Raw genomic sequence first — 16541 nt, 5'->3', positions numbered from 1 at the left:
TTCTTGTAGAGAGGAAGGAGAGAGGGTGGAGAGCAGCATTTTGTCCCCGGGAGCATCAATGTCCTCCTAACCAGCTACTGACTCTATCACAGTGTGAAGTTATGTGTTTGTTCATCCATCTGTGCATTCTGTATATGTCTGTCAGTGATTGTTTTGTTATTCATAAGGCAGGGCCCTACCCAACTCTCTACAGTGTGGACAGTGTCTCACACTATCCAGCTCTCTACAGTGTGGACAGTGTCTCACACTATCCAGCTGACCACAGTGTGGACAGTGTCTCACACTATCCAGCTCTCTACAGTGTGGACAGTGTCTCACACTACCCAGCTGACCACAGTGTGGACAGTGTCTCACACTACCCAGCTCTCCACAGTGTGGACAGTGTCTCACACTACCCAGCTCTCCACAGTGTGGACAGTGTCTCACACTATCCAGCTCTCTACAGTGTGGACAGTGTCTCACACTACCCAGCTGACCACAGTGTGGACAGTGTCTCACACTACCCAGCTGACCACAGTGTGGACAGTGTCTCACACTACCCAGCTGACCACAGTGTGGACAGTGTCTCACACTACCCAGCTGACCACAGTGTGGACAGTGTCTCACACTACCCAGCTCTCCACAGTGTGGACAGTGTCTCACACTACCCAGCTGACCACAGTGTGGACAGTGTCTCACACTACCCAGCTGACCACAGTGTGGACAGTGTCTCACACTACCCAGCTGACCACAGTGTGGACAGTGTCTCACACTACCCAGCTGACCACAGTGTGGACAGTGTCTCACACTACCCAGCTGACCACAGTGTGGACAGTGTCTCACACTACCCAGCTCTCCACAGTGTGGACAGTGTCTCACACTACCCATCTAACCACACTGTGGACAGTGTCTCACACTACCCAGCTCTCCACAGTGTGGACAGTGTCTCACACTACCCAGCTGACCACAGTGTGGACAGTGTCTCACACTACCCAGCTCTCCACAGTGTGGACAGTGTCTCACACTACCCAGCTCTCCACAGTGTGGACAGTGTCTCACACTACCCATCTGACCACACTGTGGACAGTGTCTCACACTACCCAGCTCTCCACAGTGTGGACAGTGTCTCACACTACCCATCTGACCACACTGTGGACAGTGTCTCACACTACCCAGCTCTCCACAGTGTGGACAGTGTCTCACACTACCCAGTTGGCCACACTGTGGACAGTGTCTCACACTACCCAGCTCTCCACAGTGTGGACAGTGTCTCACACTACCCATCTGACCACACTGTGGACAGTGTCTCACACTACCCAGCTCTCCACAGTGTGGACAGTGTCTCACACTACCCAGCTGACCACACTGTGGAGAGCGTCTCACACTACCCAGCTGACCACACTGTGGAGAGCGTCTCACACTGAATTTGCATTTACCAGATACTGGGTGGCTGAATGGATAGGAACTATGACTGCTGCAAACACAGTAGTTTTCTTTCACAGAAAAGGGGATCCAGTCTCAGAGAGGTTATATTTTACTCAAAGTTAAACAAAACAAAACAAAACAAAAACAAACAAAAACAAAAAAACCAAAGCCTTAAACAGATTAAAAAAAGGTAACAATTGTATTCAGGCTGGATGCTGGTTTTGGACCACTGCATTGCTGTAGTTTGTCGGTGGGTTTGACAATACTTGGAGATGATTGATTGGCATAATTGGGAAAGGGACTGGCATCTGTGGCTAGACATCAAGGATGGCTAATACAGAGGGTCATCCTCTCCTCCCCGATAGAGAATTATCTTGTCCAAAACATGAACCATCCGGAGGCCAAGAAACCTTGATCTACATTAATCTGACATGAAGCAGTCGTTCACTGAATGCCTCCTGTGCTGAAGAGCTGCTCTGACCTGGTGATGGAGGCACAGATGTTAACGTGCAGTTCCTATCTGCTAAGTGCCTGCAGGCTGCAGGGGTGGGGGTGAGGGGTGGGGGGATATGCAGCACATCACTGAGCTATGGGCTCTTACTGTTTTGATTGCTTCCATCACACACATCTGAGACCTCTGGCTTTATAAATGTTAAAATAATCAACATCTAGGTGCACATGCTAAAACCAGTAAATTTGAAGACGGCAACTTTAAACTAAGAGCAGAAAATAGAAAGAAAGTGAAGTTTTATTTATTGATCTAGTGCCCAACACAACTCTTAAAGACATTTGGACCTCATGTGGTTACACAGAAGTGTCACATGCTCTCTCTCAGTAATGTCGTTTCCATGGGGCACACATGAGTTGGGTGGCCAAAGTGCGGGTGACAGATTCGGACAGCACAGTTGTGGACTCACTGATGCTGTGACTTAGACCTTTGGTCCTTTAGGACAGGGGTCATCTTAGGAGCAGGCTAACACGGGCCTTAGAATCATCTCCTGTCACGTGGGAAGGGCTACACTCTACACCACAGCTTCCCACCTGCCGTTTCCTACATCCTCTCACTTTGGATATTAATCACTGAAAGAGTAACTTACGATTTTTTTCAAAAAAAGGCAGATCAGAGAATGTAAAATTTTATTTATTAAAGATTTCATGTTGCCTTTGGTTTTGCAAGACAGGGTCTCATTTTGTCTGGGCTGGAACTCACCATTTCAGAGTCTGGCTTCAAGCTCCTGATCCTCCTGCCTCCACCGCCCAAGTGCGGGCTGCTGTGCCTGGCTTTGGTGTCACCCTTTAGAGAGTAGTTCACTTGGGGCTGGGGAGAGGGCTCCATGGCAAGCTGCTCGCCAGGAAAGCAAGAGCACCTGAGTTTGACTCCAGAACCTGCCTAAAGAGAGTCAGGTGCAGTGGCCTGTGCTTGGGATCCCAGCGCTGGGTAGATGGAGACAGGCTCCCTGGGGCTCTGGCCAGCCAGCCTAGACAACCAGGAGGGCTCTAAGCCAGGTGAATACATTGTGTCAACTAAAAAAAAAAAGTGACCGGTGCTGGAAGAGCTATGCATGTGAAGAAAATGGACAAGTGCATTTGTTTGTAGATAGGTCAAGCATCCACCAGATGGCACTAAACACTTACTTCCTAACTTCAGTGCTCTGAGGTACAGTTAATTAAAAACTTAGCCTGTGAAGAGGACAGGCTTGAACCCCACACCTGTGTTCCAGCGCTCCCAGAGGGGGACGCAGGAGCAGAAGCTCACACCCGTACCCCACCCCACCCCAGCAGCTGTGTAGAGAGCGTGAGGCCAGCATGAGCTACAGGAGACACTTTCTCAAACAAAGAAACAAACACTAACCAAAACAAAAAACTCAAACCAAAACTACAATAAGGAGAAGAAAAAGGACATTTGCTTCCAAACTGTGGACTTAGTCCCTGGGACCCCAGGACCCATTGCTCTTGCAGTCCTGTTGAGTGTCAGCCCCCATGTCTCCAAAGGATCTGGTGCCCTCTTCTGGTCTCCACCAGAACTGCGATTACATGCACAAACCTGTGGGTGTGTCTACCCTCCACCACCACCACTTAAAAAAAAAAAAAAGCAAGAATGTAAGCATGTATCACCGGCTCCTGTGACTTCAGTCCATTTCTTACTGTTGTGGGGATGGATGGCTGTGGGCCTCTACAGCTGGCATTGTAACATTGTAACTCTTTTTTTTTTTTTTTTTTTTTTGGTTTTTCGAGACAGGGTTTCTCTGTGTAGCTTTGCGCCTTTCCTGGAACTCACTTGGTAGCCCAGGCTGGCCTTGAACTCACAGAGATCCGCCTGGCTCTGCCTCCCAAGTGCTGGGATTAAAGGCGTGTGCCACCACCGCCGGCTGTAACATTGTAACTCTTTTGACGCTTGTCACCATGCAATGATCTGACTTTCTCTTCTCCATGTCGCATCATGTTTAACTGTTTGTCTTTGGCAGTTGATGAAGACCGTGTCTTTCAATATTGCTAGTAATCTAATCTATGTTCTTCTCCTTTTGCCATTCCCATGGCTCTGTGGACTGTGAATTTGATCCTGGCTAGCTCACTGCCTTATAAATGTAGTAAATAATCCTAAAACTTGGGTTATTTTACAGTAAAGCAGTGATTTTTTTCCCCTAGTGCAGGGGTTAAAACTTGAACATCAAGCATATCTTTCTGTCACAGTTTCTATACTTAGATGCTGCTGAATATAAACATATAAGATTGATTTTATATCATTCATTTAAAAGCCTCATTTGTCTTGAGTGATCTTCCTTTTAGCTTAAAAGCCTCTTGGGGTAGGCCCTAGACCTAGGGTGATCTTCCTTTCAACATAAAAGCCTGTCTGGTGTGGAATCTTTCACACCACTCTGCCTCCTGGAGGCAGGAGAGCAAGTTACTCAGGGTGTGTCTTCCATCCCTCAGACTTAGCTCTCTCACAATGACACCTCATGACTTTGTGCGAAGTTCCTCACTCAGTGGGCCCAGGGCTCCTCTGTGAAGAAGGATGAAGTGTTTCTCAGCAGCAGAATTGTGAGGTTAAATGAATGAACTCTCAAAAACATTTTTTAAAGTATCACAGAAGAGACTCTGCAAACAAGTCCCATTTTTCTCTCATGTGGCGTTTCTTCAACCCACCCTTCAAGGATTGCCTCAAACACCATGAACAATTCTTGAATAAATTTGCTCATCATAGACCCCTCTCTTCCTCTTCTGACCTATATTATTTACAAATCATTCATTTCTGCCTCCTAGCTCTGGTCACATTCTGCTTTGTAGTGTAGCCGACTGTATTTATGTCTTATTTTCCTTCCTAGGTCACAGGGTCAGTAGTCAGGGACAGGACTCTTGGCTAAATACCGCTTGACGCAAGTTTTGCCCCTTAGAGCCGCTCTATCAGTGTTTACTACAGGGTTCTCTCTTTCCCTTGTGCCAGATTAATAGTTCAGTTTTTAACATAATGCAATGTTTTCCATTAAGATCTAAGAAGATCCAGGAACTTCCCTAGGACATCTTTTTCTTCCTTCATTAGCAATATTCTTTTTCTGTACATTCTTTGCTGATGACTTTGATAACTATGGCTGTTACTCTATTTGGAGAAGGGACAAAGCAGTAGAATTTGAGATGTGTGTTTTATCATCAACAGTAATGGTGGCAAATGCATGTGGCTGTGAGTTTACGTGGGTATTTTTCCTTCTCTGTAGTGACAATACTAACAAAAGCAATTTAAGAGAAGGATGGTTCATTCTGGCTCACAGTTGCAGGATGTGGCATGTCCTGGTTGGAGGGCAGAGAACATGGCCTGCATCTCAAAGGGCACGAAACGTTTGGCATTTGGCTTAGTTGTGCCAATTCCTGTTTTTGTGCAGATCCGGCTTGTAGACATGCTGTGGTTTTGAGGTTGGCTTTACCTGGAACTAATTATTCTAACATGACCCTTAGATACAGTTTGGTTAGCTTTGTATAAGTTGCTTGTCTGTTGCTGGATAAGACAAAAGCAGTTTAAGGAAGGAAGGGTTTATTTTGGCTCACCGTTCCAGGCTACACTCCATCATGGCGGGGCAGGAGCTTGTGGTGGTTGGTTGGCCACGTGGCGACACAGTCAGAACAAGGAGTGATGAGTGCTGTGCTCAGCTTGCTTTCCCCTTTTAGGCAGTCCAGGAACAAACTCTGTCTCTTTCTGTCATGGACTCTTCTCACCTCAATTAACATAATCAAGACAGTCCCTCACAGGTGTGCTGGAGAGCTTGCACATCCAGATCCTGCCTTTTGGAGGATTGATACTGACCTCCACAGCAATAAGTATGTATGTGTCTATGTGTGTGTGTGTGTGTATGTATATCTATATGTATGTATGTATATATACATATACATATATATACACACACAGAGTTCCCTGTGTATATTATTCTACATATATATGGAATAATGAACACAGATAATCATAAAGAACTAAGGTCATTTCAACGAAGGTCAAACATGAGTACAAAACCAACATCCACGTCAACATCTGTAAAAGCACCACAGATGAAAGTCCCTCCCTGGCCTGAGCAGAGCCGCACGGGTGGGTAGATTATCTTTTTGTTCCATATTTTTATTTCTGTAGTACAACACTTCAGTCGTCTTTCTAAATCCTCAGCTGCAGGGCAGCTGGGTGTGTTTGTCACGAAGTCCCATTGGCTGTTCATAGCAGAGGTGCCATCTCTACATTCTTGTGCAGCGTGATTCCAGTGGGCACCCCCCCCCCAGCTCCTTCCCTCCCCATTTGTCTCATAGCATTCTTAGAAAGCTCCCTGCCCCCACCAGCCCCTCTGCTTTGTGCCCCGTCACATTTGAGCATGGCATCATCTCTTATCATGAATCTATGGCCGGGAACAGATCTCTGCTTGGCCTAACCACACTTTATCCAAGACAGAGGCTGTTCCTGTCAGCTTCTGTTTGGCAAATTCTCTGGGTCTCTGAGTCACACGTCAGTAGTGGGGCCACTGCAGGACTCTTCTTTGTGTGTGTGGTATTTAAGCATGTTCGTGTGTGTGTGTGTGTGTGTGTGTGTGTGTGTGTGTGTGAGAGAGAGAGAGAGAGAGAGAGAGAGAGAGACAGAGAGAGACAGAGACAGAGAGAGAGACAGAGAGAGACAGAGAGAGAGAGAGAGAGAGAGAGAGAGCGAGAGAGCGCATGCAGGGATTGAACTCAGGTCATCAGGCTTGCGGCAAGCACCTTTATCCCCTGAGTCACTTACTGGCCCAGGCTCATTCTCACTGGCACTTTTTATTTAAAACTAGTTTTGCTTTGTTTTTCAGCTTAATCCTGACTATCGAGACGCTCAAAATGAGGGAAAGACTGTGGTGAGTAGATGTTCCCCTCAGAATGTCCCAATTGTGTCATCTTTTATATGACTAAATCAAAGCCTTTGTAACAGACTTGAAGACTGGGGACCCCAGGACAGAATCTCTCAACTGATGGTCCAGAAAGAGGAGGGCTCAGTTGATATCCGCCCCCAGCAGGGGGCACTAAGGGACATTCCCACCTGTGTATTGCAAGACATTGAGGCTTCTGTGGTGGGTCTAGGTTCAGTTTCCACAAGTACAGAAAAGTGGAATTATGGCAAGTTGTTAAGATAGGACAGATGATTCGCCTCTTGGCTTTAAAATAATTTGGGTTCTCCTCTTGGTTTTAAAATGATTTGGGCTCTATTTGAGGAGAGAAATTAAAACTGCAATCCATGAGACATGGGTGATATTTCCGATATTTTGAAGTGCCCTGTGGGAATGCCTCTCTCTCTCTCTCTCTCTCTCTCTCTCTCTCTCTCTCTCTCTCTCTCTCTCTCTCTGTCTGTCCAAGGTAGCGGAGTGGGATGTGTGGGAAGGGAGCAGCGCCCCTTTCACACCTGTGATGTTATTGTTTAACACTCTGCCCTTTTGGTGCACAGTTTTGGTCTGGCAGGAGGAAGACATGTTGACACTGTTACCAGGGGTCTGTTAATAGGCCTGATTTGGTTGTCAGCGAAGACTGCTTTACACCTGCCATTAGGTACAGTTGTAGCTGTAATTAGTCAAATTAATGAAAATAAACACAAAAGCAAAACATTAAAAGCAACAACAACAACAAACAGTTCCCCCATCTGTCTGTCTGTCTGTCTGTCTTCCTTTGAGAAGTGTCTATTGAGAATCTTAGCTCATTCTCTGGGTTGTTTATTCTTCTGCTGTTGATTTGAACTAGGAAGAATCATTTCTGGGCATTTACTCTTGGTTGGGTGCATACGTTTCTCCCCTCCTCTGAGGTGTCTGCCTCTGTTCCCCGCTCCCTTTGCTTTGTGGTTTGATGTAATACACGTGTCTGTGCTTTCTGTCTCCTGGGCTGTCTAAAAAACCCTCACACGGACAGTATCATGTTGCATGTTTTTTACCATCAGGAAAATGAAAGTCAAAACCACATCACAACATCTTCTCACTCCAGCGAGAGTGAGCCCTGTCAGAAAGACAACATCACAGATGCTGGTGAGGCTCCAAGAAAGGGGCCTTGTGCAGAGCTGGTGGGGTAGATGGTCGTTATGAGTACAGTGTGGTCATTCCTCAAAACATTAAGTATAGAGCTGCAGTCCAACCCCGCAGCCCCACTACTGGGTGACAGTCCCACACAAACAAAGCTGGTGTACCGGTGCTCGGCCTTCATGTCTGTATTCACTGCAGCATTTTTCACACCACCTGAGACATGGAACTAGCGTGTGAGTAGGTTACGAGTGTGCTCCACTGCACCTGGGTTATGTGTGTTGGGCATGGAACTTGATGGGTACAGGGCCTTGTACATGACAGGCAGGCATTCTGCCAATTGAACCTCATCCCCAGGTGCCTGATTTAAATGGTGGCAGTGTTTGTGTGGCTCCCCAGCTCATGGTTTGTTTTTTGTGGCTTGGTAGATCCACGAGACCTTCTGGACTCGACTCAGTCCCACTGGACTCCTCTTTCTACTTCATTGTCAGGGCTAAGGTAGGAGTGGAGCTGAGGGTCAGGCTGCTGGCCCAGTGACGTTTACTTTGTGATCGGCTAGGCCTGTTTATGCTTGTTTTTGTGAGGCTGAAGTTTTGGTGCTGGCCAGAGGAGGCATGGAGCTCACTTGCTGACTTTTGTGTCCTAGGGTATATTATTGTCATGTTCTGGGCAGCTTCTTCAGCAGGCCTACTTCTGGACATCTGGAGAGACCCACTTTACTTGTGTGTCTGCCTGCCTACCCAACCTGTGTCCTGAGAATAAAGCCAGATCAGAACTACAGAAACTCTGAATAAAAGGTGTTAGTAGGTTAGAAAAAATACAGGTAGCTGGGCCTGTGGTGCAGACCTGTCTTTCAACTACCTCAGTGGCTGAGGCAGGAGGATAACAAGTTTAAGGCCAGCCTTGGCAACTGGGTGAAGCCCTGTCTTAAAGGAGGGGGTAAAATGGTTCTGTGGGTACTCACTGCTCAGCCCGAGGGTCTGAACTCTGTCCTTGGGACCCACCTGGTAGAAGGAGAAAACCAGCTCACAGACGTTGTCCTCTGACCCCCGCCTCTGCCTGGCGGTACCTGCCCTCCTACACACAGGATGACTAATGTCATACAAAGTTATGAAGAGAGTTGGAGGTGAAGCTCATCGACACAGAGTTCACGGGTGAGGCCCTGGGTTTAACCCCCAGTTCTGGGTAAAGTTGCTTTTCCTAGGAGGGCAGCCACCAAACCTTGCCACTGTGTGGCTGAATTACCGCTCTGCTTCCTGCTCTGCTCGGTGGCCACGCTGCTGGTTGTGTGAAAAGAGCAGGTGAACACGGACATGGCACTTTACAGAGCGGACAGGAACTAGGAGTCTGTTCTAAGCTGGCTGGAGTGGTTTCCTCCTCACTCCTTGTCTCCACCACAGGTGAGACAAAACAGTCCTGTGTTTGAGAGCTTGTCCCCAGCCTCATTTAATCACAAGCAGGGCAGGCAGTCTGCACTCACTGTAGACGTTAGGGACTGGACTGTGCCGGTCATCTCGGAGAGAAAGCCAGCAGCAGAGGTTTGATTTAATAAGCCCCTCGCCAGAGCCCCAACCTTGAGCATAAAGAAAGCCGAGAGTGTGAGGTGTAGTGCACACAATGTGGCTTCTTGTTTCTTGTCTGTTCGTCACATTTCGGTAATTATGGTTGTGTCTGAAGAGGAAGGGAGGGGGGCTGTGAGAGTTGATCTGCAGCCTGTCACATAGAAATTAATTTCCCAAAACAACACGCCGGCTTCTCTTACATCCGTGTTCCAGTAACATTGACTGTGACGAAGCTGATTATTTTCCCTGTGTTGGTGACTTAATGACCTGCTAATATTTTTTTCCTGTAATTCAGAAGCTTTATCCAAACGTTGCCTTCCATTTTTGAAGTTTCAGAGGTTAATGCATGGTTCACTGAAATGAGGTGGAGTGTGTCAGGGCTCCCATTAAGACCAAATTGCTATGTTCATTTTACAAAGGGGTCCATTATTTCCAATCTTACAAATGTACAGCTTCCCTGGGCACCCGGTAAATATTGGCACCATGTCAAGCCCAGCTGGGAACCTCATGGTCATTATTTCTTCTTGAAGGTCCACATCTTTTCAGATGGCTCTGCAGAGGGGATTTTTTTTTTTTTTTTTTAAGATTCTCTGTAATGTCATTCATGTTGGGGAACATTGCCATGTTTATGTGGCATGGGTTCTGATTATTTTGAAGGAGTCTGTTACTGAGGCTGGGGTTTCACAGTGTCTGCAATACTGACACAGAGGACCAGATAATTCTTTGTGGTTGTGGGAGGTCCTCTGTGTGAGTGGTGGGGTGTCATCTGCACAGGCGTTCCCTGAATGGTAGTGGGTTACCCTCCGGATGGTAGCGTGATGGGCAGCATCGCTGATCTCATCTCATTGGGTTCTGGCAGCAGCCCACCCCCTCTCCAGCTCTCAGTTGTGACAACCAAAATGTGTCCAGAAACTGCCAGATATCCTCTGAATTGTCAAAATCCTCCTGTGTGGCCAGCCACAGACCCGAGTGCATTTATATACATGGGAATGTTCTAGAGACAGGAAGCTGTTGAAAAAGTACTTTCAAATTCTGTTCTGCAGAATTCAGAGATGGGGTTCCAGGTGCTGGCAGACCTTCACGTTGCCTTGGGTTTTACTCCAGGCTCACTTGCAGTAAGGTGTGCAGGCTGAGAAAGCAGAAAGGGTCCCACCAGGAGGCTCTGGGGAGGAGGCTTACAAAGATAAAGTGCTGGCCACTTTCCTAGGCAGCCTGGAGTGTGTGGCTTCCCCAAGGCAGAGATGGGAGCTTGGGGATGGGGAGGGCGGGTGGGGATGCCAGTGGCACAGCAGCCTCCTGCAGCCTGTACCTCAGTTCCAAAAGACAGACGTGGCTTCTCCCGGTGTGTCTCAGGCTCCAACAGTACAGGCAATGTGATGTTTGACCTAGAAGTCGGTGACTCACCATGAGTCACCACAAAGGTATTCTGGGGTGCCCCGAAGTGCACCTCCCCAGGAGTGGGGGCTGGAGGGGGCAGAGCCAACAGCTTCTTTGCAACTTTGCATAAGGGCAAGTGTCTCCCTGTGTAGCCCTGGAGATCTGGGGCAGTGAAGATAGCTTAGTTAGCTAAGTGCTCGCTTTGCAAGCCTGAGGTCCTGAGTTCAAACCCGGCACCCACGTAAAAGTAACTGTTTTTGGTGGTGCCTTCCTGTAACCCAGCACCGGGGAGGAGGAGGAGGCTCCTGGGGACTGCTGGCCAGCCAGCTTGGCCTTGTCAAGATCCACGTCCCAGTGAGAGATCTTGTCTCAACAACTGAAGTCCAAGATTGATCTCTGGTACACACACACACACACACACACACACACACACACACACACACTCACACACACACACACACACACACACACCCATACACCCACACATGAGGACATGCACACGCATTCCCATGTACACATCCACACTCATGCATACACAAACTTATATGAAACATGCCTATTTGATAAGCACCCAGTGGACAGACAGGTGGCATTCTGAGACCTGAGCTCCTAAGCTGGGCGTGTGTCAGAGAGAGCTTGCTGCTGTTTAAACTAGGCACCTGTTTGAGCTCTTGGTTCTTAATACATTTTTATGATGAAAGGCAAACTATGATGCTTCCAAAATTCTCTATAGGGAGCTATAGTTCCTGCGTCTTTGATTTTTCTTGCAAATCAGTGCAGGTTTATAAACAGGATCCACAGAGCCCGTGAGTTTGAACAGAATTATCTTCATGTTGTAAAGAAACAGGATTGCCTTCCTTGTTTATTGAAGCTACATTCATTATTATATATGTAACTTGGGTTTTCGGGTGACTCTGGCAGGTTTTCGGACCAGGCTTGACACCCTGATACAACAGTTAGAGAGAGGACCGAGAGCGAAGAGCAGAGAAAGGAGACGTTTTTTAGGGTGGCCACAGTGGGAAGAGGAGCAGATGAGGGGCCGGTGAGCTCACCTGTCTTCAGGGTTCTGACACAAGCTCTTAGTCTAACTAGAGTAAGACTGGGCCATAACTATGAGTCCTGGTCAAGGCTCTGTCTGGTTACCACTCTAGGCCAGGCCGTCTGAAGAAGTTACTGCTGCCACCATCACTTGACTGGGTCAATGAGTTCCTGCAGTGATCACTTCTGCTCAGAGTGCAGCCCGACCCTCACTGGTGATCGCCCTCATTGGGGGACTTTGTGCCCTTTGAGGGTTTCTCTTCTTAGAATCCAAGGTGACCGCAGGTTCAGGACAATGATGTCTCTGTGCCCTTAGTCTCAAAGGGCATTGAGATGGGGCAGGAAGATGGACACTCCTTGAGTGTCTAGGGCCTATGTGCGGGGTCAATCTGGCTTCTGAGCCAAAGTGAGGAAGACAGACCTGGAAGGAGGGCAGAGAAGCCAGGCTTCCATCCTGCCTTTCACCAGCCCATGTGGAGTCTGCTTAGAAAAACATCTCCCAGTGCCTGGTATGATCATAACTCATTATTCATATTTAATTACTTAAAAATTCCAAGGGGCAGGCTTAATGTTTACTTCTAAATTGTTTATGAAGCTGAGTTTGTTAAATAAATTAGAGTGTGGGAGAGCCAAGGCAGGAAGCTTCCAACAGCAAGGCTCTTGTAAAAGATAGATAGGCATGTCGGACACTCCTCCACACACAGCTGTGAAATTATTTATGTACAGAAATTTTCTGTGTATTAAAACTATTTTCCAAGGACCAATGGGAAGGATGAAGGAATATAATAGCACATTCCACGTGTTCTATGTAGTTACAAATCTCGAATATTATGAGTAATTTGCAGTGGTTTGTTTAATTAACCCTAATCAGTGAGTTTTAAAAAATATCTATTTTGAAAAGAGTCATTACAGTCAAAACACAGGGAGGCTCTTGACCACTCTGACTGGGCACCGTAGGCAGACCTTACCAGGGAGAGCAGTTTAGGAGCAGTCTCTAGGGATCTAGATCTGAAATCTTCTTGTAAGTCTACAAAAATCATCTCAGAAGTGGGGTGAACCCCATTAAATGCACTCATAGAGGACTGATGTACAGACCACACTTCAAATACTGTCAACGTTCAGTTACTAAAGAGATCTAAAGAGCTGTGTCAGCACATTTTTCACCCCAGAGTGTGTGTATCCAAAGCTAAATTATAGTAAGCTAAGTGAGGGACGCTCAGTCAGGAAGCTAGATGACATACTTCTTTTAGGGATATGGTATTTTTCCAAGAATACTGGCAACTTCTTTTGTCCTCTACACCAGACACAATGTGTACCAGAGTTGTGCACATTGACCCTCCACCTGTTCAAGTTATGAACCGGTCTTCTGTCGATAAAGCTGTCTTCAAAACATGGTTCATTTTAACTGAGAAGAACTTACTTCCCTGAGCTCAAGTGTGTTTTAATTATAACCTTCCCTATCTATGTAAACACTGTCCTGTGTTCCATGTGCTGCAAACTTGATCCTCAGTGCCACAGTGGGGTTGGGTTCCCTGGGAGGAGGTAGACATATGGACTCTGTGACAGATTCCTGGGCTAGTGGGTTCATGTGACTGGTTGCCGAACCAAGCCTGCTGGGGCTCAGTTGCTCTGGCTCATGGTGTGGTAGTCTCCATGTATGATGCAGTACCAAGGCCCTTGACAGTGTCTGTCTCCATGTGTGTGGACCTCTGGTTTCCAGAAGGAAGACCTTAGAAATCATGTGGCCTGTGGGGCTTGGGTACAGCAGCAGCAAGTGGACCAAGGCACGCCTGGATCTCACTGCCTGGGCATCCATGAAGGTCCTCTGATTCGTGTATGAGCTGACTCTTCGTCTGGTCAGTTCTGTGCTCTTATGTTCTTCGTCACCTCCTTCATAGGGAGGAACAGCGCTCACCATAGCTGTGATTCTCTCGGCAGCGATACCATTGTGGAATCCCCAAAGCGCTTTAAGAGCTTGTTGCCACTGCGAATGAAACGAACTTCCTATTTCCTATCCTTTCTTCCGGGGTCATTTCTCCCTCTTCCTACACGCCTTCTGACCTGTTCTCCCTCTGCTGCCTTCTTTACCATGTTTAACATCAGAGCTCACGACAGGACAGTTTTTGTCTTTGGGAAGGAGCACCAGCTGGGAGTAGTTGCTCAGGTTCTTAATCCCAGCACTTGGCAGGCTGAAACAGGAGGATTGCTGTGAGTCTGAGGCCAGCCTGGTCTACTTAGGGAAACCCTGTCTAAAAAGAAGGAAGGAAGGGAGGAGGAAGGAAGAAAATGTTTGTGGTTACACACAGTATTCCATTGGTCCTGCACAAGAGGGTCACATGACCCCCCTTCCTGCCTCTGTTCCTAGCAGTCAGGGCTGTGGTTTCATTTTGGAATCTCCAGAGAAAGCTGCTGCTCACAGCTTAGTATAACATAACCCCTGGAAGTTCTTCTCATGGGCCAATGAAATTACATGCTTCAACTCCCTTTCTCCCTCTCTCCTTTCTTTCTTTCCTCCCTTTCTATTGTCTGTCTGTCTGTCTTTGACTGTTTACATGGACTAGTTTTCTTTTTGACTAGTTCTGCAGCCATGCTGGAGTACAGGTCTCTCAGTGAGGTAGGGATATCAGTTTTTGTACTTGAATGTGATCCTGTATCCTTCTCATACCCTCATGCCCACAGGAAGAATCCCTGGGTCACATGTTTTCATGATAATGACACCAATTTACATCCATAGGGTACAAAGGTTCCCTTTCTCTGCATGTTTGGCCCTTTATCCCTAGACTTTGGTCATGCTGTCCCTGACAGTGTGCTGTCTGCAGTGGCTTTGACTTACATTCCCTGTATTCACTTGTCATTTGTATGTCTTCTTCTTCTTCTTTTTTTTTTTAAAAGTATGTAACTATTTTATTTATCACCAAAGAAAAACCACAGCAGCAGCAAGTTCTGTGTTGGCTTCAATAAGACCAAATAGTTACTCTTTCACACAGCTACTGCACTCCAAAATTGAAGTCAACACAGTCATCACTACAAATTGCTTGTTGAAATAATCTATCCTGAAGAAAGAAAATTAGGAAAAAGAATTTAAACAATTCCTCCAAACCACACATTTATAAATATTGTTGTATTTAAAATGCTTGAAAGGCATGAATTAGTGGAAAAGCAGTTTTCTTTTGGCAACAGAAGAGAAGAAACAGCAACAGTTTACCAAATGCTCTAGGAATCCACAGCTGCACTGTTCTGATCTGCACTTGAGCAGTGTTGTCGTGGTGACTACAGAATGCTTTATACTCACCTCTCTCAAGTCAAGTCTACAGAAACCCATTGCAACCAGTGTTTGTAGTATCTACTACACTGATCAGAAGCTACAAACTGCCTAAATGTAGTTAATAGTAAGTCCCTAAGAAGGTATGTTCCCACTAATGATGGGAAGGCTGGCAGATCCGCTGGCTTAAAGGATTTCCAAATATTTTAACAGAAATATGTATGTCTTCTTGAGTCCATGGAGTTTAGAGGATTTGGGACACTGTTTCTTCTCTGTTTTTGACATAAATGTAGAGGGTCAAATCACTGCATTGTAAATAGGTATAAAGCCACTAGAGGAGGGGCCATAACTATTATGATTTAAGGACATGGTCAGGTTAGGCTACCCCTCTGCGGAACATGGGCCTTATGAGTGCCCATCATCAGAACAAAGGCTATGTGCCCCAATCTTCTGAGGGAGTCAGAATAGACACTCCTATAATCCAATGAAAGAATGGCAGACAAACTTACACCTTATCTCCTGATTAACTGGAGCAGTTAACACTCAATCTGAAGACACTGAATAACCTCAAACCTCTTCAACAGAAAGATGGAGAGCTTCCAACTTCAAAGAAAAAGCGTCAGGCAGGGGAGAAGATTATGTACACCCTGGTCTCAGTTCCACACGGAAATGACATCGCATCCCTTTTTGAACTTGATGCCACAACGCTTCAGAGAGCTGACTGCCTGGTTCCAAGGTAAAAAGAAATATAAAATAAAAAGAAATAAATAAGTGAAAAGAATTAGGATGAACAGATGTTTCTCTGAATAGTTTTCCCAACAGGTAGGGAATAAAAAGTATAATATTAATACAATTTTTACAACAGAAGAGAGCATGAGTGAAGAAAATGCATGCAAAGCATTGTGCCTCTCTCAGGTGAACAGATAAACATAGCGTGCTTTATTTGTATAAATAATTAAAATGTGCAGTACCAAAGAAGCTCTGGAAAATTTATTAGAATCATTTATTCTTATTAATGATGTAGCCTTTGGTCACAACAATGAAAAATAATCTAATAGCATTTTTAGTCTAAATTTTATCATTTACCTGTCAGATTTCCTGCTTAGCTCATTTACTTGTTCATTTTGTTAGTGGTTCGGCTAAGAAGTATTTGTTTACTGTCAATTACAAGGCAGGACATGCCCTGGGCATCAAGATGAGAAGTGGGGTCATCAGACCAATGAACACATGAGCTCAGGTTGCTCTCAAACTTGTGGGCCACAGTCAGTGCCCCAAGTCAGGTCCTGCCACCTGTGCTCATTAAGCCAATTAAAAGAGCCAAATTAAAAACAGAAAGTTGAAAAAGGAGATTTATTCAATGTAGCCACACTGGGGAGAGATATGAAGGGATCTGAGAACCCCCTT

At 46.2% G+C, this 16541-nt stretch overlaps 1 protein-coding gene across 1 annotated transcript in view; it reads left to right on the top strand.

The window, feature by feature from the left end:
* Positions 1–16541, top strand: part of Itpr2 (inositol 1,4,5-trisphosphate receptor type 2) — a 429229-nt gene that overhangs the window by 96705 nt on the left and 315983 nt on the right. Inside the window, exons 10-11 of the mRNA XM_059256359.1 lie at positions 6711–6755; positions 15722–15873. Of these exons, the coding sequence (XP_059112342.1) occupies positions 6711–6755; positions 15722–15873 (197 nt within the window). The remainder of the gene's footprint in view (positions 1–6710; positions 6756–15721; positions 15874–16541) is intronic.

The sequence above is a fragment of the Peromyscus eremicus genome, chromosome 3, assembly GCF_949786415.1.
Source record: "Peromyscus eremicus chromosome 3, PerEre_H2_v1, whole genome shotgun sequence".
Lineage (NCBI taxonomy): Eukaryota > Metazoa > Chordata > Mammalia > Rodentia > Cricetidae > Peromyscus > Peromyscus eremicus.
The sequence above is the reverse complement of the archived record's forward strand: the minus strand, read 5'-3'. Positions and strand labels throughout refer to the sequence as shown.